Source organism: Parus major, chromosome 1A, assembly GCF_001522545.3.
Source record: "Parus major isolate Abel chromosome 1A, Parus_major1.1, whole genome shotgun sequence".
In the NCBI taxonomy this organism is placed as follows: Eukaryota; Metazoa; Chordata; class Aves; order Passeriformes; family Paridae; genus Parus; species Parus major.
In genome coordinates this window covers 732,667-759,616 of record NC_031773.1, presented here as the reverse complement: position 1 = coordinate 759,616, position 26,950 = coordinate 732,667, and the positions used below count along the sequence as shown (strand labels likewise).

Below are 26,950 nucleotides of genomic sequence, written 5' to 3'. Positions count from 1 at the left end.
TTTTTCCCCTCAGGCCTGGCTCCATGGTGGAGCAGGAGAGGCCGCGACGCCTCCTGAGGCTGGTCCAGGAGGGAAACCTGGATCTCCTACGGGATGAGCTGAGGCTGGATGAGATTCCAGAGGCTCTCAGCTGGCGCTGGGGACGTTTGGGAGACTCCCTGCTGCACCACGCGGCTCGGTCGGGGCACCGGGATGTGCTGGAATTCCTGATCCGGGAGATTGGGATGGACCCAGAGGTGGCCAACGGGGACTACAAGAGACCCATCCATGAGGCTGCTTCCATGGGACACCAGGAATGTGTGTCCTTCCTCCTGGAGAGAGGGGCCAGCGTGGACTGCTTGAAAAAGGGGGACTGGTAGGTGCTGGGATTTGGGATTGGGGAAGGTGGGAATGTGGCTGCTGGAGGTGGTGTTTGGGATCGTGGAATGGATGGGAAAGTGCTTCAGGATCATCCAGTGCCACCTGGGACACCTTCTCCTATCCCAGGCTGCTCCAAGCCTGGCCTTGGACATTCCAGGGATCCAGGGGCTGCTCTGGGAATTCCAGCCCAGCCAGGAATTCCTTCCCCAGATCCCATCCATCCCTGCCCTCTGGCAGTGGAAGCCATTCCCTGTGTCCCTGTCCCTCCAGGCCTTGTCCCCAGTCCCTCTCCAGCTCTCCTGGAGCTCCTTTAGGCTCTGGAATGTGCTGGAAGCTCTCCCTGGATCTTTCCCTTCTCCAGGGGATTATTCCCAGCTCTCCCAGCCTGGCTCCAGCCCTGGAGCAGCTCCATGGATCCCTCTGGATTTGCTCCAACAGCTCCAGCTCCTTCTGTTGGGATCCCAGAGCTGGACTCCATGTGGGATCACCTGAGTGGAACAAAGGGGCAGAATTCCCTTCCCCTGCTGTCCACGCTTGGATGCAGTTGGATTTTTGGGAGAAATTCCAGCCCTATCCCTGCTTTCCCCCACTTTTCTCCTAAAAATTGTAAATTCTTGCTCCACTCTTCCCTTAGGGATGGAGATCTCTGGAAAAAGGAAGCAAGGATTCTCCCCAGCTCCCAGATGAAAGCCTGGGAGGCTCCTTTGGAGCCACAAATCCAAAGGCTGCATTCCAGAGCTGGGAATTGAGATTCCATGAGCCTGGATTAAAACCAGGGAGCTCTGCACTTCCTGAGGCATATCCAAACCTTTGGAAAAAGTCTCATTTGCCTTAAAAACACGGAATGCTCTGAGGGACTGCACGAAAAAGGAGCTGAAGTATTCCCAACCTGGAAAACCAGTGCTGTAAAATCTCCTGGATCTTCAGGCAAAGCACCTGAATCCAGGTGGAGATTTCTCATCCCAGGTTATTTTATTCCCCCGGCTTTTCTTCCAGGACTCCCCTGATGATGGCTTGCACCAGGAAAAACTTGGAAGTGATCAAAACTCTGGTGGAGCATGGAGCCAATCCCTTGCTGAGGAATAAGGATGGCTGGAATTGCTTCCACATTGCCAGCAGGGAAGGGCATCCCGAGGTTCTCCGGTTCCTGCTGGATGTGTTCCCAAACTGCTGGGACACAGAGAGCACCACGGGGAGAACTCCTCTGCACACAGCAGGTATGGATCCACCTCCCAGGAAATCTGGGAGAGCGGGAAGGGGAAATTCCAGCTTATTTTAGAGAAAGGAAAAATAATCAGGGAGAAGGGATCCATGCTGGGATCTTCTGCTGGTTTTGGGATCGAGTTCATCTCTGCCTGGCACAGGTGGAGCTCCCTTCACTTGGAATATGGATCTGATTTTCCTTCCTGGTGTGTAAACTGCTCCTGGAAAACCTCCCCAGCTCCAAGCACATCCCGGCGTTTTCAATCCCTGAAAGCAGCAGAGCTGCTGAGAGGAACCTTTGGATTTTGGGGAAGTTTATGTTGGATATTGGGAAAATTCCTTCATGGAAAGGCTTGTGAGCATTGAAATGAGCTGCCCAGGGCAGGGCTGGAGTCCCCATTCCCGGAGGGATTTCAGATCCATGTGGATGTGGCACGGTGGCAGTGCTGGGAACAGTTTGAGCACTTTTCCAACCAAAATCACTCCACGATTCCAAGAATAAACTCAAAATTTGGGAGTCCCCTTGCTCTCATCCCATGGTGTGAGAATTCCAGAGGGGCCTTCCTGCAAAGAGGAGGGACAATCCCTGCTGGGAATACCCAGGAGCTGTCCTTGGAGCCCACCACATCCAAATCCCTTTTCCTTGCTTTGAAGGGATATTTCGAGGGAATGGGCAGCTTTAGGAATCCCTAAAGCCATCCTCAGGATTGTTGGGAAGCAGGAGGGCTCAGACCACATCCAGAGTGGGAATTGGGCTGTGTATCCCAGGTCTCAGCAGGAGAGATGAGCCCTGGCTACCCAAATTCCTTTCCCAAAGAATTTAATGGGGATTGACTCCCTGGAAAAACCCGAGGTGTTGGGAGGAGCCCCTGCTGGGCTGTCATTCCCATGGCTTTTCCAGTCACTCTTGGCTCATCAGCTGTGACAATTCCAGCCCTTGGGCACCACTGAGTCCTTTTGCTTGACCTGGGAATGAAAAAAAAAACAGGGAATGAGTTGTTTTTGGGATCAGAGCAGGTTGCCTGAAGCGGCTGGTCCCGATTTTTCCAGTGTTCTCCCATCCCTGCCTTATTCCAGGTGATGTTTCCATGGAATTGGCAGCTCCTCCCCCAGCAGGAGGGGGATGTTGGGCTGGGATCTGGGACTTGAGGGGGACAATTGGACATTCCAGGGTCAGGGTGAGCTCTGGGATTTGGGATCATCCAAATTGGGGAATTTTGACCTTGAACCAAAGTCTTCTCCCTGCCTTGGGATTTGGGAATAAATTGGGATCCCAGAGCTGGACTCCATATGGGATCACCTGAGTGGAACAAAGGGGCAGAATTCCTTCAGAATTCCCTTCCCCTGCTGCCCACGCTGTGGATCCAGTTGGATTTTTGGGAGAAATTCCAGCTCTATCCCTGCTTCCTTCCCTTTTCTCCTAAAAATTGTAAATTCCTGTTCTGCTCTTCCTTTAGGGACAGAAACTTCTGGAAAAAGAAATCTTTCTTTGACAAAGCCACTCATCCACAATTTGGATGGATTTCTGGAATTTCCTCATCCAGCCAGACCCTGGGAGTGGGGAAGGGCTGGAATGATGGAATTGGGGAATTAAAATTAACCTCCCTCACTGCCCCTGGTTCAGTTTGATCCCAAACTGCTCCTCCCTGGTATCCCCACGCTTTTCCCAGTGGATATTCCCAGCTCCTGAGGCAGGAGGGGCTGTGGAGGGAATCCTGTCAGGATAAACTGCCTTTTCCATGGATTTTCCATGGATTTCCATCCCAGAGCTGTGGCTGTAACCCATGAGCAGGCCAGCTGCCTTCCTGCATTGCTGAGGGGTCGTTTTCTCCCTCTTGCAATTATTTTTTATATTATTTTTTTTATATTATTTTTTATTATATTTATTTTATTGTATTTATGACAGGTCATTTTCTCCCTCCTGCAATTATTTCGATATTAATTTTTAATACTATTTTTATTGTATTTATATTTATTTTATTTATACATATTATATTTATATTTATTATATTTATATTTATTATATTTATATTTATTATATTTATATTTATTATATTTATATTTATTTTATATATATTATATTTATTTTATTATATTTGAGGGGTCATTTTCTCCCACCTGCAATTATTTTGATATTAATTTTTAATGCTATATTCTCCCACCTGCAATTATTTTGATATTAATTTTTAATGTTATATTTATATTTATATATAGTATTTATTTTATTATATTTGAGGAGTTGTTTTCTCCCTCCTGAAATTATTTTTATATTAATTTTTAATATTATTTTTATTATATTTATTATATTTCTATATATTATATTTATATTTATTGTATTTCTATATATTATATTTATTTTATTATATTTATGAGGGGTCGTTTTCTCCTTCCTGCAACTATTTTCCTATTAATTTTTTGTATTAGTTTTTATTATATTTATATTTATTATATTTATGAGGAGTAGTTTTCTCCTGCAATTATTTTGATATTAATTTTTAATATTACTTTTATTATAGTTATATTTATAAAATTTATTATATTTACATTTACTACACTTATATTTAATAAATTTTTATTTATTATATTTACTTTATTATATTTATTATACTAATAAGGATTGATTGCTTCAGCTTTGTTGCCTCTTCAATCCCAAGGGAAGAAAGCTGGGAATTAGAGGAAGTGGATCCCAGCTTTCCCCTGCTTCTCTTCCTGATAAAAGATGGAATTGTGCTGCTTGGAGGGATTTTTTCTTCCCCATAATTTGTGTTTTCCATCAGCTCAGAATGGTCAAAGAGCCAAAATCTGGGAATTCCTCCCTGGGATTCCAGCTGGAAGCTGTTCCTGGGAACACACATTTCCCAGGATCCTTTTTTCCATCACCTGATGGAGCAGCTCCAGCCTTGCTTTGATATTTTGGTTTTTTTCCTCTTGAAAAAGAAACATTCCATTCCATTTGTTTTGCAAAATAACCTGCAAGGGGGGAAGAAAAAAATAACAAAAAGCTGGATCAAAGCTTTGATCCAGTGAAAATGTTTAAAAAACCTGGAAAAACCAGGAATATTTCAGTGCCTCAGGTCCAAATCCTCCCCCTCTGTTGTTGTTTTCCCTCTGAGATGAGATGGGAGTGGCTGAGGAGGGCTGGGAACATTATCCAGCATTTCCTTTGTCTTCCTCTGGCTTCTCCCACATCCCAACTCAGGAATGAACAAATCACTGGGAGAATCCCTTTTTATTCCAGCTGAATCCTGTGGCAGATTCAATCCAGGCAGTTCCCATTCCACACCTTTTCCCTGCTTTACCTCCCATTTCCTGGTGGGATCAGACAAAAGGAAACCTTTTTTTATTTTAATCCCACCCAAAAACTGATGGGATTAAAAACCCCTTGAATCCCGAGCTCCTTCCCTCATCCCAAAAAGGATCAACACCCTGAGCTGTAGGAACACAAAACCCCAAAACACAATCAATCCATGTTTTTCCTGTTTTTTTTCCCATCTTTTCCCAGCGATGCACGGCTGTTCCCAGGTTGTGGAGCTGCTCCTGGAGCGGTAAGCAGGCTCCTTCCAGCTTTTCCAGCTTTTCCTCCCCCACCTCCTATTCCCTGCCAGCATTTGGACACAAAGGATGCTTGTGCTGCTCCTGCCCTGCCCCTCCATCCCAAGGCTGGCTTTTCCAGGTTTTTCCCAGATGGGAATGGGCTCCCTCTTGGTTATGACACAAATCCCAGTTATGTAACTTTCTTTTCCCTGCTGATTCATTCCCCAAGGGATTCCTGGCAGCTTCCCTAAGCTGGGTTTATCCTTTCCTGGCTCCTGGGGAAATTGCTGGGAAGTGGCTTTAAAGCAGCTCTGTTCCCTTCCTAAATTCCCAGAGCAGCTTTTCCTGGGAATTGCAGCTCATCCCAACCCAGCATGAAGAACTCTGTGATCTTTAATTCAGTTTTAATTCATTTTTCCCTGGTTTTCACTGGAATGAGACTGGTGGGCTCTTGATTTTGCACATCATTCCATGAGGATCTGGTTATTCCCTGCTTCCAGGCCGTCTGCCCAGGGAAAAAGGGAATTACAAACGAGCTGAACCAGATCCCTGATCCCAAAAAAAACCCCCATTCCCCAAACCCTAAAACCCACCAAGCCAGGGGATATGGATGAGCTTTATATATTCCATTTCCAACCCCAGCTGCTGAGAGTCTCCTTCCATAAGGATTTTGGAGCTTCCAGCAGCTGTATCCTGGTTTTTCCTCCTGGATTCCCAGGTGTCAGTACCAGCCTGACAGCAGGGACAGCTGTGGGGTCACTCCCTTCATGGACGCTCTCCAGAACGGACACGTCGGCATCGCCCGGCTGCTCCTGGAAAAACACCAGGTGAGTGCTACAATTCCTCACTGCCTTTCCCAGGATCCACATCTTCATCCTCACTGGGGAAGCCAATTCCCAAATTGGAAAGAAAGGAATTGTGGTAAAAAAAAAAAGTAATTCCCTCCTGGAGATGGGAAGGGTTTGAGTGAGGTCAGTGGGAATCATGGAATGGTTTGGGTTGGAAAGAGCTTAAAAATCATCTCATTCCATCCCTTCCTTCCATGGGCAGGGACAGCTCCCACCATCCCAGGTGGCTCCAGGCTCCATCCAGCCTGGCCTTGGACACTTCCAGGGATCCAGGGACAGCCACAGCTTTTGTGGGATGGTGACAGCAGGAGGGGTCAGGACATTCCCAGCGCTCCAGGGGCAGCTGTGTCAGAGCTCTTGGAATGCCAGAGGCTGTGGAGAAGGTGGGAATGTCCATCCATGAGTTATCCAGAGCTCCTCCCTGCCCTCCCTCTCTCCTGGCAGCTCCTGTGGTCTCTCCCAAAAATCCCTGATTTCCTCCAGGGAATGCCATTGGAGCATGCTGGAGGAACCAGAGCGCTGCAGTCAATAATTTATTGATGATTGATTGATTGATTCCTGGATGATCCCAGCAGGCTGGGGCTCCCTCATGGCTGATCTCCCAGAGCTGTTTGGAACTTTGCCGTGGTTTTACCCTCACATTGCAGGCACTGAGGGTGGGAGACCTTGGAAACCTCCTGGAAGTTTCCAGATGGTACCGGTACCTCCAGAGGGTGGTGCTGTCCTTTGGGATGAGCCCCTTTGTGTGTTATTCCCGTGATATTCCTGAATTCCAGGCCTGTCCCACAGCTGTGGATGCCCTGGGTGCTCAGGCCCTGCACAGAGCAGCTGTGACAGCCCAGGATGGATCCATCCAGTTCCTGGTGTCTGAGCTGGGCGTGGATGTCAACGGGAGAGCGACGTCCCTGCGGCTGCCAGCCCTGCACTACGCTGCCAAGGTTTGTCCCTGCTCCCAAATTCCCCTGGAAAAGCTTGTGCCAAGCACCTCAGTCAGGCTGGATCAGGTGTTTGCCACCATGGGTTTGTATTCCTGGCTCATCCTCTGCTCCTGACCATTCCCTGTTTTCTGGGAAGCAGGGAGAGGGGAGATCCCACCTGGAGCAGCAGATCCCAGCCCTGGGAGCAACATCAGGAGGATCTGGAGAGTCCAGAGTAGTGCATGGAGCTGCTCCAGGGCTGGAGCCAGGCTGGGAGCTGGGAATGTTCTCCTGGAGAGGAGAAGGCTCCAGGGAGAGCTTCCAGCACATTCCAGGGCCTAAAGGGGCTCCAGGAGAGCTGGAGAGGGACTGGGGACAAGCCCTGGAGGGACAGGACACAGGGAATGGCTCCCACTGCCAGAGGGCAGGGATGGATGGGATCTGGGGAGGGAATTCCTGGCTGGGCTGGAATTCCCAGAGAAGCTGTGGCTGCCCCTGGATCCCTGGAATGCCCAAGACCAGCTTGGATGGAGCTTGGAGCAGCCTAGGATGGTGTGAGGTGTCCCTGCCATGGAAGGGGTGGCACTGGGTGGGCTCTGAGGTCCTTCCCACCCCAAGAATTCCATGTTTGTTTCATGAATTCCAGCTGCCAGCTGGGGAGGGACAGGAGATGTGGCAAAGGAGAGCTGGGAAGGCGGGGGAAGCTCCTGGGATTTTATCTGTGTCCTTCACACTGGAGTTGTTTTGAATTCCAGAGCCACTGGAGCTTCCTCCTCCTCCCAGCCCATGTGGGAAGCAGAGCTGTGGGTCCTGCAACATTCCCTGGGAATGCAGAGCAGATCCCAAAACTTCCCAGCTGACCAGGATCCTTCCTGGGATCTGTTAAATCCAGATCTCTGAGCCTTGTGGTGGGAATAAATCCCCATCCCAGTGCCCTGCTTCTACAACACCATCCGTGCCATTCCCTGGGAATGCAGAGCAGATCCCAAAACTTCCCAGCTGACCAGGATCCCTCCTGGGATCTGGGATCTGTCCCTGCTCAGATCCAGGAATGTTAAGCCCTGGATTTTAACATCCCTTTGAGCTTTGTAGTGGGAATAAATCCCCATCCCAGTGTCCTGGTCCTACAAAATGTGGGAATACAGAGCAGATCCCAGAACTTCCCAGCTGACCAGGATCCCTCCTGGGATCTGTTAAATCCAGATCTCTGAGCCTTGTGGTGGGAATAAATCCCCATCCCAGTGCCCTGCTCCTACAAAACCATCCGTGCCATTCCCTGGGAATGCTGGCTCCATCCAGCCGTGCCCGCTCCCACAAAGGAGCCCTTTCTCCCGTTTTCCCGGCCTCCTGCTCCCAGGATCCACATCCAAAGCCCTTCTGGTTGCCAAGGGTACGTGGAACAGCTCTGGGGGGAATATAACGTGCCTTGGAGCAAATCCAGCAAATCCTGGGATTTGGGAATGATTGGATGGGATTCTCTCCCTTCCCCGGTGTCACTTTGTATTTACAGCAGCATTTGTTTGTGGTTTTATCTCCCTTTTTTTTCTTATTTTGCATTTCTAAACACAGGAAAATCAAATTATTTTTTTTTAATTTGCTGCCAGGGCTGTGGCAGCTACAGCAGTTCCTGGCTTTGCCATGGAATTGGATTTTCAGGGAAATGGGAGCCTCAGGAGCAGGGAAGATGCTGTGGAATCCTATGGGAATAGGGGGGAAAAAAAGAGTGGGTGGGGGATAAAAATAAGAGCTCTCCATTCCCAGGCCTCAGGACAAAGACTTAATTCATGGCCCTGAGGATGGAATTCCAAAATCAGGCGTTTTATTTAGGGAGAAAGGATTTATTTCTGGAAAAGCCTCTGCAGGGAGCTGGGGGCTGGGCTGGGTTTTTCCCTGTGGAATTTGAAATTCCTGGCAGAGGAAGGAGGGAGGACACTGTGGATCCCTGGGTTTTCTCCCAGGGAAGAAGAGGAATTCCTGGAGGAATTCTTTGGGAAATTCTGGTGCCTGAGGGAGGCAGATGAGCAACGGCCCAGATCAGCAACAGGTTCTGCTCCTTGGGTTGGAATAACCCTGGAAAAATCAACTCCAGATCTTCTGGGAATCCTGGAGGGGTTTGGAACTCAGAGTTGGAGAGAGCTCCAGGGCTGGAGCCAGGCTGGGAGAGCTGGGAATGTTCTCCTGGAGAAGGGGAGAGCTTCCAGCACATTGCAGGGCCTAAAGGGGCTCTGGGAGAGCTGGAATTTGGGAAAGGCCTGGAGGGACAGGACACAGGGAACAGCTCCCCACTGCCAGAGGGATGGATGGGATTTGGGAAGGAATTCCTGGCTGGGCTGGAATTCCCAGAGCAGGTGAGGCTGTCCCTGGATCCCTGGAATGTCCAAGGCCAGCTTGGAGCAGCCTGGGATAGGGAAGGTGTCCCTGTTGTTGGAATTGGATGATCTTTAAGGATTTTTTCCAACCCAAACCATTCTGGGATTTTTAGGAAGGTGCTTGGTGGGACTTTTCTGGCCAATTCCCGTGGGATCACAGCAGCTGGAGCAATTCCTGCCTCATGGATCTGATCTTCCCTGCCACAGGCAGCTGACCTTGATTTCCATCTGCTCCAAGATCCTCTGGATCCCCCAGACCTGAGCAGGGCAGAGCAATTCCAGGTCAGGGATGGATCCGAGCGCAGAGCTGATCCCAAATCCCACCTTCTGCAGGAAGGACATGGACAAACCATCCAGACCCTGCTGTCCCTCGGTGCTGATATCCAGGCTAAGGATGGGAAGGGCCGTTCTGGTGAGAATTCCAAGCTGTTTTTCCAAGCTTTATGTGACACCTGGAGCTTCCACGAGCGCATCCCAACCTCTGCATGCACGGGAGATGCCAAATCCATGGATACATTTGCTCTGGGAGCAACACCATGGATCCATCCCAGTTTTTTTTGGGCATTTTGCATTCCCTGGCTTTCAATTTACTGGAATTTCTGCTGGAGCTTTTCCCTGGGAGGGGCTGGGGGAAGAACAGAGTGACAAATTGGGAATTCCCTGCTTATTTTTCACCTGAGGAGCTCCAATGCCACCTTCTCCCGATGAAATTTCTCTGGAATGATCCTGTTGGAAGCAGGTTGGATGGACAAACACATGGATCGAGCTCTCCAACCTCAATTCCTTAGCAAATCAGCCTGGAAATGGCTGATGAGCAAATAATACCAGGGAGCTGGCACGGAAATAGAGTTGCTATAGCGATGCTGGAGCGTCGGCATTCCCAGCGGGAAAAGCTCAGGCAAGCTCTTGCATCAGCATCTCCCAAAAAAAACCCTAAAAAAATTAAAAATTTGGGGAAAAAAAATGGACAAAGGGTTTCAGCCATTGGGGAATTGCCCAGCCCTGGGGTTTGGTGAAAGGTTTTAGCGGAACCACCTCTCCCTCTGCCTCCTCCGGGATTTAATCCGAGCTCTGCTGAGCTCATCCAGCCCTGGGATGTTTTTTCCTGTTGCTCCTCCTTGGCTGGGTTTGGGTCACTGCGTCCTTGGGAAGCTTCTCATCCACAGCAGGATTATCCAGAGGGATCAGGAAACCTCGTTTGGATTACAGGGAGATTTTTTCTTTTACAGTGAGGGTGGAGAAGAGCTGGGTTGGAATTCCCAGAGCAGCTGTGGCTGCCCCTGGATCCCGGGAATGGCCAAGGAAGGGTTGGAGCAGCCTGGGATGGGGGGATTGGAATGGGATGGGATTGAAGGTCCCTGGATCCCATCCCAAAGCATTCCGGGATTCTGGGATTTGGGAGGCTCCAAATCCATCCCGAGGGATTTTTCTGGGAAATGGGGATGGGAAAGAGAGGGAAAGGGAAGGGAGAGCCTTGGTGGCTTCCTGAGATTGCAAGGGAAGGCCCTGGGTCCATCAATTCCTTGGAGAGGAGATGGATCCAATGTCAGGCTCTGGAGCCAGGCTGGGAGAGCTGGGAATGTTCTCCTGGAGAAGGGAAGGATCCAGGGAGAGCTTCCAGCACATTCCAGGGCCTGGAGGGGCTCCAGGAGAGCTGGAGAGGGACTGGGGACAAGGCCTGGAGGGACAGGACACAGGGAATGGCAGATTGGAAAAGGGAAATTTGGGATGGGATTTGGGAAGGAATTCCGGGACAGTGGAAGCTCCCTGTCCATGGCAGCAGGATGGAAGCTCACACTCAATGATCCCAAGATTAATTCCACAACTTTATCCCAACCCAAACCACTCCACCATTCCACACTGGGAAAAAACCACCATTTCCCCCCTCCACCTGTTTCCTTCCATGAGAATCCCAGATTTTATCCCAGAGCAGGATGAGCCCAGCTGGTTGTGTCCCCCCAGCCCTGCACGCGGCCGGCGCCGGGCAGCGCGCCGAGGCCGCCGGCGTCCTGCTGCGAGCCGGACTCCGCGACGCTCCGGATAACTCGGGAATGCTGGCACGGCAGCTGGCCAGGAAGCCGGAGATCATCCAGGTTTTCCAGGGAATGCAAGAGGAAAGCCGCTCCTTCTCCACGTGGTACGTTGGTTACCCCTTCCGTCAGGGAAACATTGATTCAAATGTTGGGATTTTTACCTGGAATCGAGCGGAGGAGCCGAGCTGGATTGGGAAGTGGATTTAGGAGAAATGTTTGAAATAGGATTATTTCCAAATGTTGTGGAGGGGATGGGGCTGGGCTCTTCCCTGGGACAGGTTTTCCAAAAAAGTTGTGGCTGTTCCATCCTTGGAAGTGTCCAAGGCCAGGTTGGAGCAACCTGGGAGAGTGGGAGCTTTTCCCTTGGTTTGGAATTAAATCATCTTTAGGTCCTTTCCCACCTCAACAATTCCATGTTTTTATCACGTTCCTGCCTCTGATAAAAATAATTTTATTATTTATAATGCTAAATTATAGAATTTATAATAAGTTTTATATTATTTATTATATATTATATTATGTATAATATATAAAAATTATGTATTATGCATATTATATTTTATATTTTATATTTTATATATTATATATCAATAAACATTGTTATATTACATATACAATATTTTACATACTATATAATATTTTATATACATTATATATTATATTATAATGTAACATTATATTTATTACATTATGTTATATTTATTATATTATATTTATTGTATATTATATTATATATAATTATATATTATATTTTTGGTATAATAAATATATAAAATTATATATAATATAATAATTTATAATCAGTATAATAATTTATAATTAAAATAGAAGAAAATAGAAGGAAAAATAGAAAATAGAAGAATTTTAAGAATTATAATAATTTTAATAATTTATATGTAGTATTCTATAGAATATTATATAGAATATATAATATAGATAATAATTATAATAATTTCTAAATTATATAAATAATAACTAGATATGATATAATGATATAGACATGATATAAATTATATAAATAATTTATAAATAATAAAAATAATTTTATTTTATGTATAATAATAATTATATAATTATATTTTATATAATATATAATTATGTATTTTCTAAAATTATTATTTACTAATTAATTATTAATTAGTAAATTTATTAAGTAAATTATTTGTAATTATTATTTAATTTATATTGATTTAATATATATTTACTAAATAAATTATTTAGTAAATTATTAGTAATTTATTTTTATAATTATAGAATAATTACACATTTTATAGAATTGATTGTATATTATAATATATAAATAAATATATTTTTATTTATTATAAATTTTAATATACATTTATTTATAAATTTATAATATAAGTTTATAAATAAATTAATTTTCTTCTTTCATTTCCAGATTCCAGGGCTGAGCTTCCCCTCTTCCCATGCAGCTCCCTGAAACAGAACCATCCAAGGAAATCTCCACTTCTCGGGATCCTCACGGCTTTTCCTGGCAATTTCCACACAAAATCCACCTGGATCATTGATTTTCCAGCTCTTCATGGACCTGCTCTCCCCTAATCCCTGAAATTCCTGGAATTTTGAGGCTCTTGAAGCTGCACCAACCTTTCAATCCTTTTTGTATCCCAGAGTTGATCCCAAAATCTGCAGGAATCCGTGGTGGGACCTCAGCCCTGGGAGGACATCGGGAATCTTTGGATCAGACTGAAACAAGGAACTCTTTTATTCCAGATTGGAATGCTGGGCAATTCCCAGAACCCATGAACTTTAAATCCCAAAAAATCTGCTCTTGGAAACCTGGAATTCACAATAAGGTAAGAGCAGCTGCAGCTGTTGGGTTTGTGCAGCTGGAATGATAAATTCCATTAAAAAAAAATGACGTGTCCTCGTCTGTTTGTAACGCCAGGACTTAAAAACTGCTGGAATTCTGCTCTTTTTTGGGATGGCAGAGGTTAAAAATCAGGAAGGGAATGAGTTAAATGTGAAATTCTCACTCAAACTCACAGGAATTGTGGTGGGAGCTGGATCAGCCCCTGGGTTGGTGAGGAAATTGTTTTATTCCTCTAAAAATCCCGGATCCCTACGTAAATCCAGCTCTTTCCTACAGCTGGAAATGCAAGGGGCTGCTTCATTCCTATTTATTTCTAATTCTAATAAACCATGGAATTGCTGTGTCCTCCCAATATCCCTAAAATTTTTTATCCATAAAAACCGGGATTGCTGACGAGCCTGTGAAAAATCAGCGGGAATGTTTCCAAATATCCATGGAAACACAAATGGGAAACTCCTTAAAAACATGAAAACACCTTCAAAACACAAAGGGGAACGTGAATAAATTTTGAGGGTCGGGAAAAGACCATGGATTCAGTTTTATTCCTGAAAAATTCACACAGGGAAAAGCCCTTCCCATTTTTTTTCCCAGCTGCAAGGATTTAACAAACCTTTGTGTCCCTGGGAATGAATCCCACTGAATTCCCATGGGAATGGCTCACAGGGAGCCCAGGGAAGCAACCTGGAGCAGAGCCCAGGAGAACAAAGCTTTGGAATTGTTGTTCCTCCACCTTTTCCAGCCTTGGCGCTGGGGCAAAAAAAATTCCAGGTGTGGCAGCTGCAGGGAATTCTGGAATCATGGAATGGTTTCGGTTGGAAGGATCATCCACTTCCAGCACTTCCACCATCCCAGGATGCTCCAAGCCCTGTCCAACCCAGCCTTGGACATTCCAGGGATTTGGGGCAGCCACAGCTTCTCTGGGAATTCCAGCCCAGCCAGGAATTCCTTCCCAAATCCCACCCCAATTCCCCTTTTCCAATCTGGAGCCATTCCCTGGCTCCTGCCCCTCCAGGCCTTTCCCAAATTCCAGCTCTCCCAGAGCCCCTCCAGGCCCTGGAGTGTTCTGGAAGCTCTCCCTGGATCCTTCCCTTCTCCAGGAGAACATTCCCAGCTCTCCCAGCCTGGCTCAGAGCAGAGGGGCTCCAGCCCTTGGAACAATTCCATGGATTCCTCTAGATTTGCTCCAGGTCCTGCTCCAGCCTCCCACTCCTGCCCAGGTGGACTCTCCAGGTTTTCCTGGGATGATGCTGAGGGTGAGGGATTGCTCCGAGTCCCATCTGGGATTTTTCCATGGAATCCTGGGATGGTTGAGGTTGGGAAAGGCCTCGTTGAGGAACTGTCCCCCTGCACAGCCGTGTCCCCAAGTGCCACCTCCAGCTGACCCCAAAATCCCTGCGGGGATGGGGATTCTCCTGGGCTTTTCCTGGATTCCCTTTGGGATTTTCCTTCCCACTTTTCCGGGGATTCACTCCCTGGCTCTCCTCTCCCAATTCCTGTCCCACCCTGAGCTGCGCGTCCCCACAGGATGAGAATTCCTGGTGAGGGCTGAAACAGAGCTGTAGTTTTTCCTTCCTGGAATGCTGGAATTCCTGGAATTCTGCTTTCCTTCCTTTCTTCCTGGAATCCTTCCTTCCTTTCTTCCTGGAATCCTTCCTTCCTTTCTTCCTGGAATCCTCCCTTCCTTCCTGGAATTCTGCCTTCCTTCTTTCCTGGAATTATTCCTGGAATCCTTTCTGGATTTCTTCATTCCTTCCTTCCTGGAATCAACCCTTCCTTCCTTCCTGGAATCCTTCCTTCCTGGAATTCTTCCTTCCTTCTTTCCTGGAATTCTTCCTGGAATTCTTTCTGGAATCAATCCTTTCTTCCTCCCTGGAATTCTTCCTTCCTTCCTGGAATCCTTCCTTCCTTCCTGGAATTTTTCCTTCCTTCCTTTCTTCTTGGAATTCTTTGTGGAATCAACCCTTTCTTCCTTCCTGGAATTCTTCTGGAATTCTTTCTGGAATCAATCCTTCCTTTCTGGATTTCTTCATTCTTTTCTTCCTGCAATTCTTCCTGGAATCAATCTTTTCTTCCTTCCTGGATTCTTTCCTTCCCAGAATCTTTCCTTCCTGGAATCTTCCCTTCCTTCCCGGAATCCTTCCATCATTCCTGGGGTCCTTCCTGGGATCTTTCCTTCCTGGAATCCCGTACCTGCTACTTGGCCACCCAAAATCCCGGCGGATCCCCGTCCACCCCTCCAGCTTCTCCAAACCATTCTTACAGCCGGGCTTTGCTCCCGTCCCCGGGCAGAATTTTTGGGAGCTTCTCCCACCCTGAAACACGAGGAAAAGCCCAAATCTTCTGGAAAACCTCGGGATTTTCCGTACGCGGACGAGAGGAAAAATCCGTTTTTCGGTGTGGAAAGAGGAGAAATTGTGGGAGAAGGAAAAGTGGGAATTCAGCCTAATTTTGGGATCGTTAGAACTTCCCATCAAAAGTGGTTTGGGAATGGGATGGGATGGAAAAGCACTGGATGGGATGGGGGGGATTCAATTAAAGCCCCCCTAATTAATATAAGGACCTCCCGAAGTTAAGGATGCACCCCAGAGAACCCCAAAATTGAGGAGCTCCCCGATATTAAGGAATATCCCCAAACTGAGGACGCCCTTGAAATTAAGGATCCTTAAAATTTGGGATTTCCCCCCCAAAAAAAGAGAATCCCCTTAAATTGCATCACTCAAATAGGACCCCCAAAATTAAGAACCTCCCCAAGTAGAGGATCCGGCCCTAAATCGAGGAAAATCCCCCCAAATTGAGGAAAATCCCCCCAAATTTAGGACCCCTCCCCAAATTCAGGCTCCCCCATGCACAGCCCGAGCCCGTAGGGGCGGCCATGGAACTGCGCATGCGCGCCGCGCCCCCACCACGGTGGCAGCGCCGCTCGCGCGCGCAGCGCTCCCGCCCTTTGAGTGACGGCTCCGTCAGCCAATGGCGTGACGTAAAACGCTTTGATTGGCAGGCGCGTGGGCGGGGCGCAGGTGGCCCGGCCCCGCCCCTCCCGGCGCGGTCCCCTCACGGCGGCGGCTCCATTTTCTCGCGCTCCCGCGGCCCCCGCGTAGCGCCCGGTTCGCTTCAGCCCCGGCCGAGAGACCCCCGAGAGACCGCGCGCCGCCATGAATGAGGAGTACGACGTGATCGTGCTGGGCACCGGCCTCACGGTGAGGAGCAGCCGCCACCCGCTCGCGCCTCGGGCCTGCTGCGGGCGGCCGCCGCCCTGCCCCGCCCCGCCGCCCCCCCTCCGCCATCCCCCGGCTCCTGCGGCTGACCCCCTTCCCCATCTCTCACCCACCCGGGAGCCGCTGTCCTTTTGCCCGTCTATCACCTGATCATCCCCCCCAGCCTGGGTTTGAGCCCCCCCGCCCCCAGCCGCCGCCGCCTCGGGCACTGGGGTCTTTATCCCCTCGCCAGTTTCTCACTTGATTATCACCCCACTCGCCCCATTCAGGTGGTTTTATTCAGCTGTCACCTGTCCTTCGTAGCCCCCCCGCCTCTGTTTGGGTGTTTGCCCCCGTCCCCATCCCCAGTATTACCGGGGGTCTGGTGTATATGACCCCCTTGGGGACCCCTGAGTGTTTTCTCCCATCATTAATTCTCACAGCACCCCCCCTGCTTCAGTCCCACCGCCACCCTGGATCCTTTCCCATTCATCTCCAACCCAGCCTGGGATCCTCCGCCCCTCAGCATTACCCCGGGGGTCTGGTTCGTGTGACCCCCACCCCGGAGGGACCCCTGGGCCATTTCCCCATCATTAATTCTCACAGCACCCCCCAGCTCCAATCCCGTCCCCACCCTGGGTCTTTCTCCCCGTCCCTAACTGGACCCCTGGGTGGGGTTTTTATATGATTTATATATATATATATATATATATTTTACACCAACTCCTCGTGTTTGGATATACCTCCGATCCCCGCCGTTCCCAGGAGGCCCCAGGAAATGCGGTTGTTTTGCGGAGGGAGGGCGTGGGGGACACTCGGACAATAAAACGCCGAGGGGCATTTTTTTGCCTTTTATTTATTTTTGAAATCATTACCTTCTTTTTTTTTTTTTTTCCCTTCACACATCTCTTCCCCCGCCTCTCCCCCACCCCGTACCACAAACCTAACGTGGCTGCAGGTTTGTGCAGGGTGGAGGCAGCCCTGGTTATCCCCCCCCTCTCCATCCCCATTCCCGCTCCGCCTTTGCAGCCTTCGGCTCCATCCAGCCCTGACTGCAGCAGGAGGGGGATGGGAGGCTGGCGAGCCTGTCAAATTCCCCTTATTCCCCCCTCCAAAAAAACCCCCTTTGCTGCGATGTCGCTGCATCCCGGTGATCCCTAAGGAAAGCTGACAGCTGATGGGGGTGCGGCGGAGGGAGGGGATGAGCCGTGCTGGGGCTTTGTCCTATTGTGGAGGATGCAGCCCTCGCCGGAGGCAGCCCTGGGGGAAAAAAACCACGGCAGTGCCGCTGCCCCGGAGGTTTGCAGGACGATTTCTCCCGGTTCCTGCATCCCTGGAGGCCGGGAGATGCCACGGGAGGGCGGATTGCAGGTTATAAATGCGAGGCATTGTTTGGAGAAGGGGGGAAGAAAATCCAATATGGTGGAGAGGTTTTCCTCCTTGTGCAACGGCCTTTCCTGCTTTTGTTCCCTCCTGTTAGTGGGGAAAGGTGGCTGGACAAAGGCATCTCTTTGGGGTTGGCCCGGCAGGGATTTCCCCCACTGGGGATGGTGATTAAATTGAAATCCACACGTTTCCTCCTGTGGTTTGGGCGCTGTGATTGACCAGAGGCATGGTGGCTGCTGACACAGGACCCCACCGAAGGCAGAGCTGGATTATCATCCTTTGGGTTTGGGAACAAACCTGGAATGTGACACAAAGGAAATGTGCAAAGTGTGGGAGCGTCTGCTGTAGGGGACACCCAACTTTTCCAGTTGCTTTCATTCCTTTCAAGGTTCTTCCTTTGAGGTGGAGGAATGGCTGAGGAGGAAAAAGCTTCTTCCCTTTGATAGGGAAAGCTGGAGTCTCTCCTAAAGCCTGCCCCTGGCTCAGCAAAGCAGGGAAAGGGACTTTTGGGGAGAGGAAATATAATGAGCTTGTAGTGAAGGGGCCTCCAATAGATCCGAGCTCCATTAAAATGTTAATTTATGCTTTAGTGTGAGCGGGGTATCAAGTTGGTGAACAGCAGGGCTTAATCTCAAACTGACAAATGCCAGTGTAAATTTGACAAAAGGCCTCTTGTGAAATCACTTTTAAGACAAGCTCCTGCTAATGAGCAGCAGTTGAGTTAAAAGGAATAAATTAGGGCCGCACTTTAAGGTGTACTGACCAAACTCCAGAGCCTGGGAATATCCAGGAGCGGGCATGTTGCTTCTGGTGCCCTGGCTTTCCCTCTGAAATACCAGTTAGGGTGAACCTCATCTTGAGCAGCTCATGTGGAAAAGAACGGAACCCAGAGGTCCTGGTGCAGCCAGAATTCCTGGTGTTGGCTGGTGGATGGTGTTGGAGCAGAGCTGGATCAGGCTGGGCTGAAGGAATGAAGCTTGCAGGTTGGTCCTCCAGCTTTGATATCAGGCACAGGCTTCCTGAGGAAAAGGAACTAGAAACACATCCAGTTGTTCCTTTCCTTTTCCAAAGGAGCTGTCCTGGAAGTTCTGGTGATGTTTGCATCCCTTTCCTTCAAGCTGCTCCTGGATTCTGCTGCTGGAGCCCCATCAGGCCCTTGTTGCAGCTCTGAGGTTGTGTCTCTGCTGCTGATTTGGAGGTTTATTTTCTTTTTTCCAAATGGAGAGTTGTTTCAACAACTTGGAACTCCTTTCCAAGGGAGTTGTTGGTTTAAAGAGGAAGAATGAGTGGTTGGAGGCTTTGTAGAACAGCACAAATCCATCCATTGTAGCGGTCACTCTGGTTGGGTCCGTGGGGCCAGCAAGTGCACGTGGAAATTCCACTGGGATGGATCTGGAAGTGCAACATGAATATTTCAGGTGTTAATCTCTTCCTCAAGCAGTATTGAAGGACTAAAGGCAGCTTTAGGACTGGGATTACTGGCACTCAAACTATTTCAGCTTTTCCCTTTTGTGCACTAATCAGAGACCCCGTGTCAGTGCCAGCTCATAGAGATGTGTCTTAGCCCTGCGGGGAAAAATAATCCTGAATTACTGCTGATACAACCCCTCAGACTTCCAGCAGCTGCAGTGAACTCCATGGCTCCTCCTGCATGGATCAGTGTGAAGTGCCAGGCCCTGCTGGATCTTCCAGCCACCTCATTCCTGGTGGGAATGGATTCTCCAGGTTGCTGGAGCTTTAATAGCTTTAAGGTCCTTGTCTTAGGCTTTCCGTGTGTGGCAGATTAGGGATCATCTTCCTGCAGACCTACTGCACAAACTGGTTTTTAATCTGCTGCAGTGGTCACAGACTGGAGAGCTCCTCGTGGCTGTACTTTCACACCTCTCTTTTCAGGTCACTGTAATTTCCCAGGTCACTGTAATTTCCACCTCTGTGGTGTGGGAGTGGCTCGGTACTTCCTCACTGGGTTATCTCAGAGCAGGATGTTGTGCCCTCTGTGCTTCTACCAAGTTATTTCCATGAATTTTGGGGAGAATGAAACCCTCCAGTCCTGCCCCAGTAGGTGAACGCTCTGTTCCTGCTGAGGTTTCACTCTTTGCAGGCTCAACTAAGCTCCTTACCTGCCAGCTGCCTCCCCACTCAGTTAAAGCTGCTCAGATCCATCCCAAAGATCCGGATTCACTTTCAGTCGGAGCGTGGGAGCCAAACTCTGCTTTGGGATGTGTTCATTCACAGGAGCCTCGTTGCCTAAAGAGCCTCTCTCAGAGTGGCTGTGAGGAGTGTCCCTGTCACTGCATCACGCCCTGCCAGCAGAGGAGATTGTTCAGTGCAGTCTTTAGGGTGAGCAGAGCTTTGGCTCAGGCAGGATTGCCTGTGTCACCTGCTCCAGGTGACCCTGCCTGGGCTGGACCGAGGATCTCCAGAGGTCCAGCCTGGAGACCCAGCCCTGGTGTGACTCTCTGGCCACAGCACAGCCCTGCCTTTCCAAGAAAGAGCCGGGTGATGCCAGAGCCCGTTCCTGAAGCCGAAGGGATTTTGCTCAATGCTCGGTGCCCAATCCTCCCTCCGCTGGCTGGAGTTTCCATCGGGCTGTCTGAGCCTTCCTGAACTGCCGCCCTACTTGGAGAAAGTCCACGGAAACCTCCTTGTTTCCCTCCATTCCCCAAGGCCTCTGCGTGCACGAGGGCTGCTCACCACCAGCTCCTGCGCTCCAGGGAAGAGCTGATGGTCTTAAACAGGCATGGAAACTCCAACACCTCCAAGTTCCTCCTTATTTTTATCTCCATGGATTCACACTGTGCTGTCTCCACATTGCCAGTGCAGGTTTCTCCCGGGTTCCATTTGCTGTGGACGACATCGCTGGTGCTCAGGCTCGCTCCGTCCTTCCTTCAGCAGCACAAAGAGCTCCTGGGAGCTCCTCGTAACCTGACCTGGCTCAGGCACAATTTCCATGAGGATTCTGCTGGATCTGGATACCCAGAGCTCTCCCTGCTGCCTCCTCCCTGTTCCTGTTTGGTGCTGACAACGTTTCCAAAGCAGCAAAAAATGCTCAGATTTGAACTCTTGATGCTTCCCCTTTTTTATTTGTGCTCTAAACTCTTCCTAGCCTTCCCCTTATCAGCACAGGCCGTTTGTTTTCCTCGCTCCCTGACCCGAACGACAGCGTCACGCATCAAGCGGGGCCTGGTCCTGCAGCCAGCACGGCATCCAAAGGAATTGCTGAGCTGGGAGGATAAGTCCATTGTGCAGCCCTTGTGCTTTTTGTGGCTGCAGAGGGAAGTGGCCTGAAAGGGCTGTGCAGGATTTCGTGTTCAGTGAGCTCTGGGGTTGAACAGCAGTGTGGTGGCTCCTCCTCAGTCCCCACGGTGTGAAAGAAGAGTGAAGAGGAACTCGAGGCCTCTTGGATCCGCTGTTGCCCAGATTGGCTCCGAGGGATGCTGGGAATTTGGACAGGTGGCCTGAAGAAGGGATGCACAGTCTCATTTTTTTGGGAAGACAGAGCAAGGAATGCTTGGAGCTGAAGTGGGTGGCTGAAATCAGCTGACATCCTGACCAGTGGATGTAGCTTTGGAGCTCCATCCTTCCTTTTGATCCTGCTTGGCTTCCTTGTGGCTCAGCTCCAGCATGGACACTTGCAGTCCTGTGCCACCATCTGGCAGAGCTCTGGAACATTTTGGGAGATGTTCCAGGGGGGATAAATCACAGGGAGTCCAACCACAGAGCTTGGTGAATTGAACTGCTTGGTGATGATGCCCTTGGTGTGACAGCCCTGCCTCGGCTGGGGTTAATCATTAACGCTCTCGTCACTTTTACTCCTGCGGTTACTCAGCGTTGTAGGCCTTGAGTAGTGACTTCACACGGGGTCTCTGCTTGCTCCAGCCTGTGGGGAAAAACAGAGGGACCTTGTAGGATCCTTGGAAGGAGCAGCTGATGGATCATGGAGAGCTTTTGTGGGAAGCACTGTGGCTTACTACTCCCAGTCCATGTGGTGATCAAGAAGCCTTGTGGGCACCGTGCTGGAAATCTTCCATGACTTCAGGGATTGGATTCAGAGCGTCTTTGCTGTGCATGAGGCAGCTCCAGCTTTGCTCCTCGAGTCCTTGGCTGGATTTTGGTGACAGACCTGAGAAGGTTTTCCCATTCCCACCTGGAAGCAGCAGCACAGCAAATCCTCAGCCAGCGATTCCTCCAGATGTCTGACCTTCGGAACAAAACAACCCCTGAGAGCTGCTGGGGAAGTTGATTTTACAGCTTCCTTTACACCGAGGATTGACTGGAGTCAGGATTTACACAAACAATCCACAGAGGGAACCTCCTGGTGTTGGTGGTTTTCCTGCCTGACACCTGCACTGGTCAGTCTGGAGTTGGAAATGAACCTCCTGCACTCCACGGGAGGGGGAAGCGGCACAGGAGGAGGATCCTGACTGAGGTGCTTGAGGAATAAACAGGAAGGATCTCCTGGAGACTGGGATCTCTCAGCAGCTGGATGGGGATTTACAAACTGAACAACATGATTTGGGTGGAGAGGACCTTACAAACCATCCTGCCACCCTTGGGACACCTTCCTCTGCACCGGGCTGCTCCAAGCCCCCTCCAACATGTGAGATGTGGCCAGGAACTAACAGTGAGATGGGAGACAGCAAAAAGAGCTCTGCTGCAGCCAAATTCTGCTGCTGGTGAGAGCTGAGGCAGAGCAGGATCGCTAAAACCTCCAAGATAAGCTGTCCTAAGCACACAGACAGAGTTTTTGTTGAGCCCTTTGGCTGGGGAATGGTGCAAAGTCGTGTTTTAATGGGGATTTTGTTGTGCAAGGCCTGAGCTGGTTCTGCAGCCTGCATGTGCTCCGTGGTGAGGCTCAGCCCAAGTGCCTCTATTCATTGTTTATGCTGCTCTCTGAGAGAAGCTGTTGATTACCCTGAGTGTCCCAGTGTGGCAAATATTAATAATTGAGGTTCTGAGGAGACTGAAATCCAGGTAAGATTTCATGCTCCTGCTGCCTCTCTGTGGACATCTTTAAAACTGAGAGCTGCTGCCTTAGAAGACAGCTTTTCCTTTGGCTCAAATGTATGGAATTCCCAAAAAATTCCTCTGGGAAGCTTTGCTGGATGATGGCTGTGTAGCTCTAACCCCTTTCCCAGCTTGCCCAGAGCAAACAATAAATTCATTAAAAGGTTAATTTTCCTCCAGGAGGTGCTTGAGTTCTGGAATGAGGCAACAGCTTTGCTTGTCTGCAGGTACCTGCAGTGGAGCTGTCTGAACATGTTTTTCCATAGGGAAGAACGGGAAGCAGGAGGCTCCAGTGCAGCTCACCTGTCCCTTGCATCCTTTCCTTCCTGCAGGAATGCATCCTCTCTGGGATTATGTCAGTGAACGGAAAGAAAGTCCTTCACATGGATCGGAACTCTTACTACGGAGGGGAAAGTGCATCCATTACACCCCTGGAAGATGTAAGTGTGGAGAGAGACCCATCCTCGTGTCCTTCCCGGGATTTATTCCCACTCAGCCTTGGGAATTAATTCAAATTAATGACTCCAAGGATTTCCTTTGAGTAAGGAAGTTTTATAGCACCTCCTCACCGGGTAACAGTGGGGAAAACACCAGTGTGGGGTGTTTGGAGTTGGTGGGTTGTGCTTGTTTCCTGGAATTCCCAGCTGGAATCTGAGCAAATTCTGGAGCATTCCAGAGCTGTTACAGCTGGATGTTAAAACTCTTCAGCTAAATTGTAAATTGGACTAAGAAATGTCATGGTAAACAGTTTATTACGTTCATAAATTCCCAAATCCTTGGATGGAGAAAGCCTGGAAGAACAGAATTACACAGCCTGGTTCTTCCTGTAACAATTCACTGGATGTGTTTGTGTGTTCCAAACTCAAATTGGAGCTGAAACTGCAGCCAGCAGCTGGCTCTGAAGAGCTTGTGTTCAGCCTGGAGCTGTGGGGGCGGAAAGTGTGTCCATGTGTGGGAGAAATGACACCCAGACACATTTCCTGGGCTATAATAAGTTCTGTATTCTCTCTCCAAAGCTCTACAAAAGGTTTAATCTCCCGGGAACTCCACCAGAATCTATGGGGCGGGGAAGAGACTGGAACGTGGACCTCATTCCAAAATTCCTTATGGCTAATGGTGAGTGATCCTGAGCTCCCAAATATTCCTTGGGCTGGTGCTGGGTGCTGGGATGGAGCTGTCATTCCTTGGAATCCTCATCCTTGAATCCATGTGCTCCAGTACACGGTCTAAAGGAAATCCTTGAAGGGGTTTCCAGTGCAGGGCCAGCTCCCTAAAACCAACCCCAGGCTGCTGGAATTTCATCCTGGAGCACCAGGGAATGGTGGATTGTGCAGTGTCTCCCTCAGGGCTGCTGCAGTGGAAGAACAGAGAGATCCCAGGCGAGGCTTGGGTGCTTTAGTCCCAGCTTATCTTCAGCCTGCTGTGGGAATGGAGCTTGGGGAAGGGTTTGTTGTGGTGGAGGAGCTGCCGTGTCCGTGTTTGACCGTGCCAAACACCCTTGCAGGTCAGTTGGTGAAGATGCTGCTTTACACAGAAGTTACTCGTTACTTGGACTTCAAGGTGATCGAGGGCAGCTTCGTCTACAAGGGAGGAAAGATCTACAAAGTTCCTTCCACTGAGGCAGAAGCTTTGGCCTCCAGTGAGTAGCTGCACCTTATCTGTCCCCTCTGAATCCCCTAAACAGAGGCAAACCCATCCCTTGGGATATTCTTGATGCTCCTCGTGTGTTAAAGAGCATCTTTAGGGTTCTCCTGCTCCTCTTTGACTTCACACACCCCTTGCAGCATGAGCCTTGGGTTTGCTGAGCTCTTGGAGCTTCCAAGCTGCCTGTTCAGTGAGATTCTGGTGAGATCCTGGCAGTGTTTTCCTTCCTCGAGAGGTTCCATCTGGGGCTCATGCTCCCAGCTCTGCCATAAATATTTGATGTGGCGTCCTCGTCGGAATTGTCCGCGTGAAAAACATTGCAGGCAAATTGCAATGACTAATCCCGACGTGTGGCACCTCAAACCTTAATTATTGCCTATTTAAATTTCACTCCTCAAATAAAACTAATAACAGCGTGGTGAAATCCATTAGGGTCCAGAGGGCATTCCATGAGCTCCAGACGTGGGATGCGTTCAGCAGCAGCTCTGAAAAATCGGATGAAGCGACTCCTTGCAGTGAAAGCCTCAGATCTGTCTGAGCTTTCCTCATGGAAAAAGCTTTTCCTCCATTCCTGACGGAATCAGGAATATTCCTGAAAATTCCTTCGGTTTGGCCACGTCTCCTGTGTGGACACCCATCCTGGCAGGAGTGGAGGTGCTGCCTCTGCCCTCACGTTTCAGCAGGTCCAGCCTTGCTTCTGCAGTTTGTGGAGAGCTCAAGTGCAGAAATGGTGCCTTGTCCAGCCTCGTGCTTGGGGTTTGAGGGACAGGACACAGGGAATGGCCTTAGGCTGAAGGAGGACAGGGTTAGATGGGATCTTGGGAAGGAATCCCTGGTTGGGAAGGTGGGGAGGAGTTGGAATGGAATTCCCAGAGAAGCTGTGGCTGCCCCTGGATCCCTGGAAGTGTCCAAGGCCACGTTGGACAGGGCTTGGAGCAGCCTGGGACAGTGGCAGGTGTCCCTGCCCATGGGGGTGGAACTAAGGACCTTTAGGGTTCTTTCCAACCCAAATCATTCCTTGTTTGAACACTCGGTGGTTCTTACTCACTGCTGATCATGGAAAAGCCACCAAAGTCACTGAGGATCTGCTGAGTTCTCACCAAACCCTGGTTCTGTTTGATTCTCACCAAACCCTGGTTCTGNTTCTGTTTAATTCTCACCAAACCCTGGTTCTGTTTGATTCTCACCAAACCCTGGTTCTGATGGATTCTCACCAAACCCTGGTTCTGCTGAGTTCTCACCCAACCCTGGTTCTGATGGATTCTCACCAAACCCTGGTTCTGCTGAGTTCTCACCCAACCCTGGTTCTGTTTGATTCTCACCAAACCCCGATTCTGGGTTCTCACCAAACCCCGATTCTGGGTTCTCACCAAACCCTGGTTCTGATGGGTTCTCACCAAACCCTGGTTCTGTTTGATTCTCACCAAACCCCGATTCTGGGTTCTCACCAAACCCTGGTTCTGCTGAGTTCTCACCAAACCCTGATTCTGGGTTCTCACCAAACCTCGGTTTTAGGTTTAATGGGTTTGTTTGAGAAGCGCCGGTTCAGGAAGTTCCTGGTGTACGTGGCCAACTTTGACGAGAACGACCCGCGGACCTTCGAGGGTGTGGATCCCAAGAAAACCACCATGAGGGACGTGTACAAGAAGTTTGACCTGGGCCAAGATGTCATTGACTTCACAGGCCACGCCCTCGCTCTCTACAGGACTGATGAGTAAGTGGGGGGTCAGTCGCTCCCCCAAATCCTGGGATTTGATTATGATGGGATGGATTGGTTATTTTAAACTTTGAGGGTTCCTGGGTAAAAAATGTACCACGGAATGCTCCTAAAAAGGGAACTTCCAGGGAAGCACCACCAGGAGCAGCTGGAGGGTGGGAAGGAAACGTCATGGGAAGTCAGGGCTTTGCTTTCCAGAGTGTTCTGCTGGAAGTGCCGGTTTGGGAAACATCCCAAATGGTGCATCTGTCCTTCCCAGCTATCTAGACCAACCCTGCCAAGAAACAATCAACAGGATCAAGCTGTACAGTGAGTCCCTGGCTCGGTACGGGAAAAGCCCCTACCTGTACCCCCTCTATGGCCTTGGAGAGCTGCCCCAGGGATTTGCGAGGTGAGCGCTTGGCTTTGGCTCCAGGTTTTCTGCAGTGGGGTGTGGAGTTGGGCGGGTGGATGAGTGTTGGGTGGGTGGAATCAGATGGATGGAGTTGGGTGGGTGGAGATGGATGGGTGGAGTTGGGTGGGTGGAGATGGGTGAGTGGAGAATGGGTGAGTGTTGGGCAGGTGGAGAATGGGTGGGTGGAGATGGGTGAGTGGAGAATGGGTGAGTGTTGGGAGGGTGGAGAATGGGTGGAGTTGGGTGAGTGTTGGGTGGGTGGAGATGGATGTGTGGAGTTGAGTGTGTGTTAGATGTGTGGAATTGGGCGGGTGGAGTTGGCTGTGAGTTGGGTGGGTGTAGTTGGGTGGATTTTGTTGGGTGGATGGAGTTGGGTGTGAGTTGGCTGGGTGTGAGTTGGCTGGGTGGAGTTGGATGCGTGTTGGCTGGGTGTAGTTGGCTGGGTGTAGTTGGGTGGGTGTAGTTGGGTGGGTGTAGTTGACTGGGTGTAGTTGGGCGGGTGTGGTTGGG

The 26,950-nt window shown here is 49.5% G+C and overlaps 2 protein-coding genes across 9 annotated transcripts in view; both read left to right on the top strand.

The window, feature by feature from the left end:
- The window catches only part of ANKRD16 (ankyrin repeat domain 16), a 15,816-nt gene extending 2,192 nt beyond the window's left edge, over nucleotides 1-13,624 (top strand). For 3 of the 8 annotated variants that reach the window (XM_015627992.3, XM_015627997.3, XM_015627999.3), the window contains 6 exons: nucleotides 14-355; nucleotides 1,357-1,577; nucleotides 5,066-5,108; nucleotides 5,816-5,924; nucleotides 6,722-6,883; nucleotides 9,439-10,534. In XM_015627992.3, the coding sequence (XP_015483478.1) occupies nucleotides 14-355; nucleotides 1,357-1,577; nucleotides 5,066-5,108; nucleotides 5,816-5,924; nucleotides 6,722-6,883; nucleotides 9,439-9,876 (1,315 nt within the window). In that variant the 3' untranslated portion in view covers nucleotides 9,877-10,534. Of the gene's footprint in view, nucleotides 1-13; nucleotides 356-1,356; nucleotides 1,578-5,065; nucleotides 5,109-5,815; nucleotides 5,925-6,721; nucleotides 6,884-9,344; nucleotides 10,535-11,193; nucleotides 11,369-12,663 lie in introns of those variants that run through there. The other 5 variants (XM_015627994.3, XM_015628001.3, XM_033514859.1 and 2 more) reach the window with 5 other exon arrangements.
- Nucleotides 13,625-16,123: 2,499 nt separating this feature from the next.
- Nucleotides 16,124-26,950, top strand: part of GDI2 (GDP dissociation inhibitor 2) — a 15,268-nt gene continuing 4,441 nt past the window's right edge. Inside the window, exons 1-6 of the mRNA XM_015627991.3 lie at nucleotides 16,124-16,295; nucleotides 23,018-23,125; nucleotides 23,702-23,801; nucleotides 24,190-24,324; nucleotides 25,845-26,043; nucleotides 26,306-26,437. Coding sequence (XP_015483477.1) covers nucleotides 16,251-16,295; nucleotides 23,018-23,125; nucleotides 23,702-23,801; nucleotides 24,190-24,324; nucleotides 25,845-26,043; nucleotides 26,306-26,437 — 719 coding nt within the window. The 5' untranslated portion in view covers nucleotides 16,124-16,250. The remainder of the gene's footprint in view (nucleotides 16,296-23,017; nucleotides 23,126-23,701; nucleotides 23,802-24,189; nucleotides 24,325-25,844; nucleotides 26,044-26,305; nucleotides 26,438-26,950) is intronic.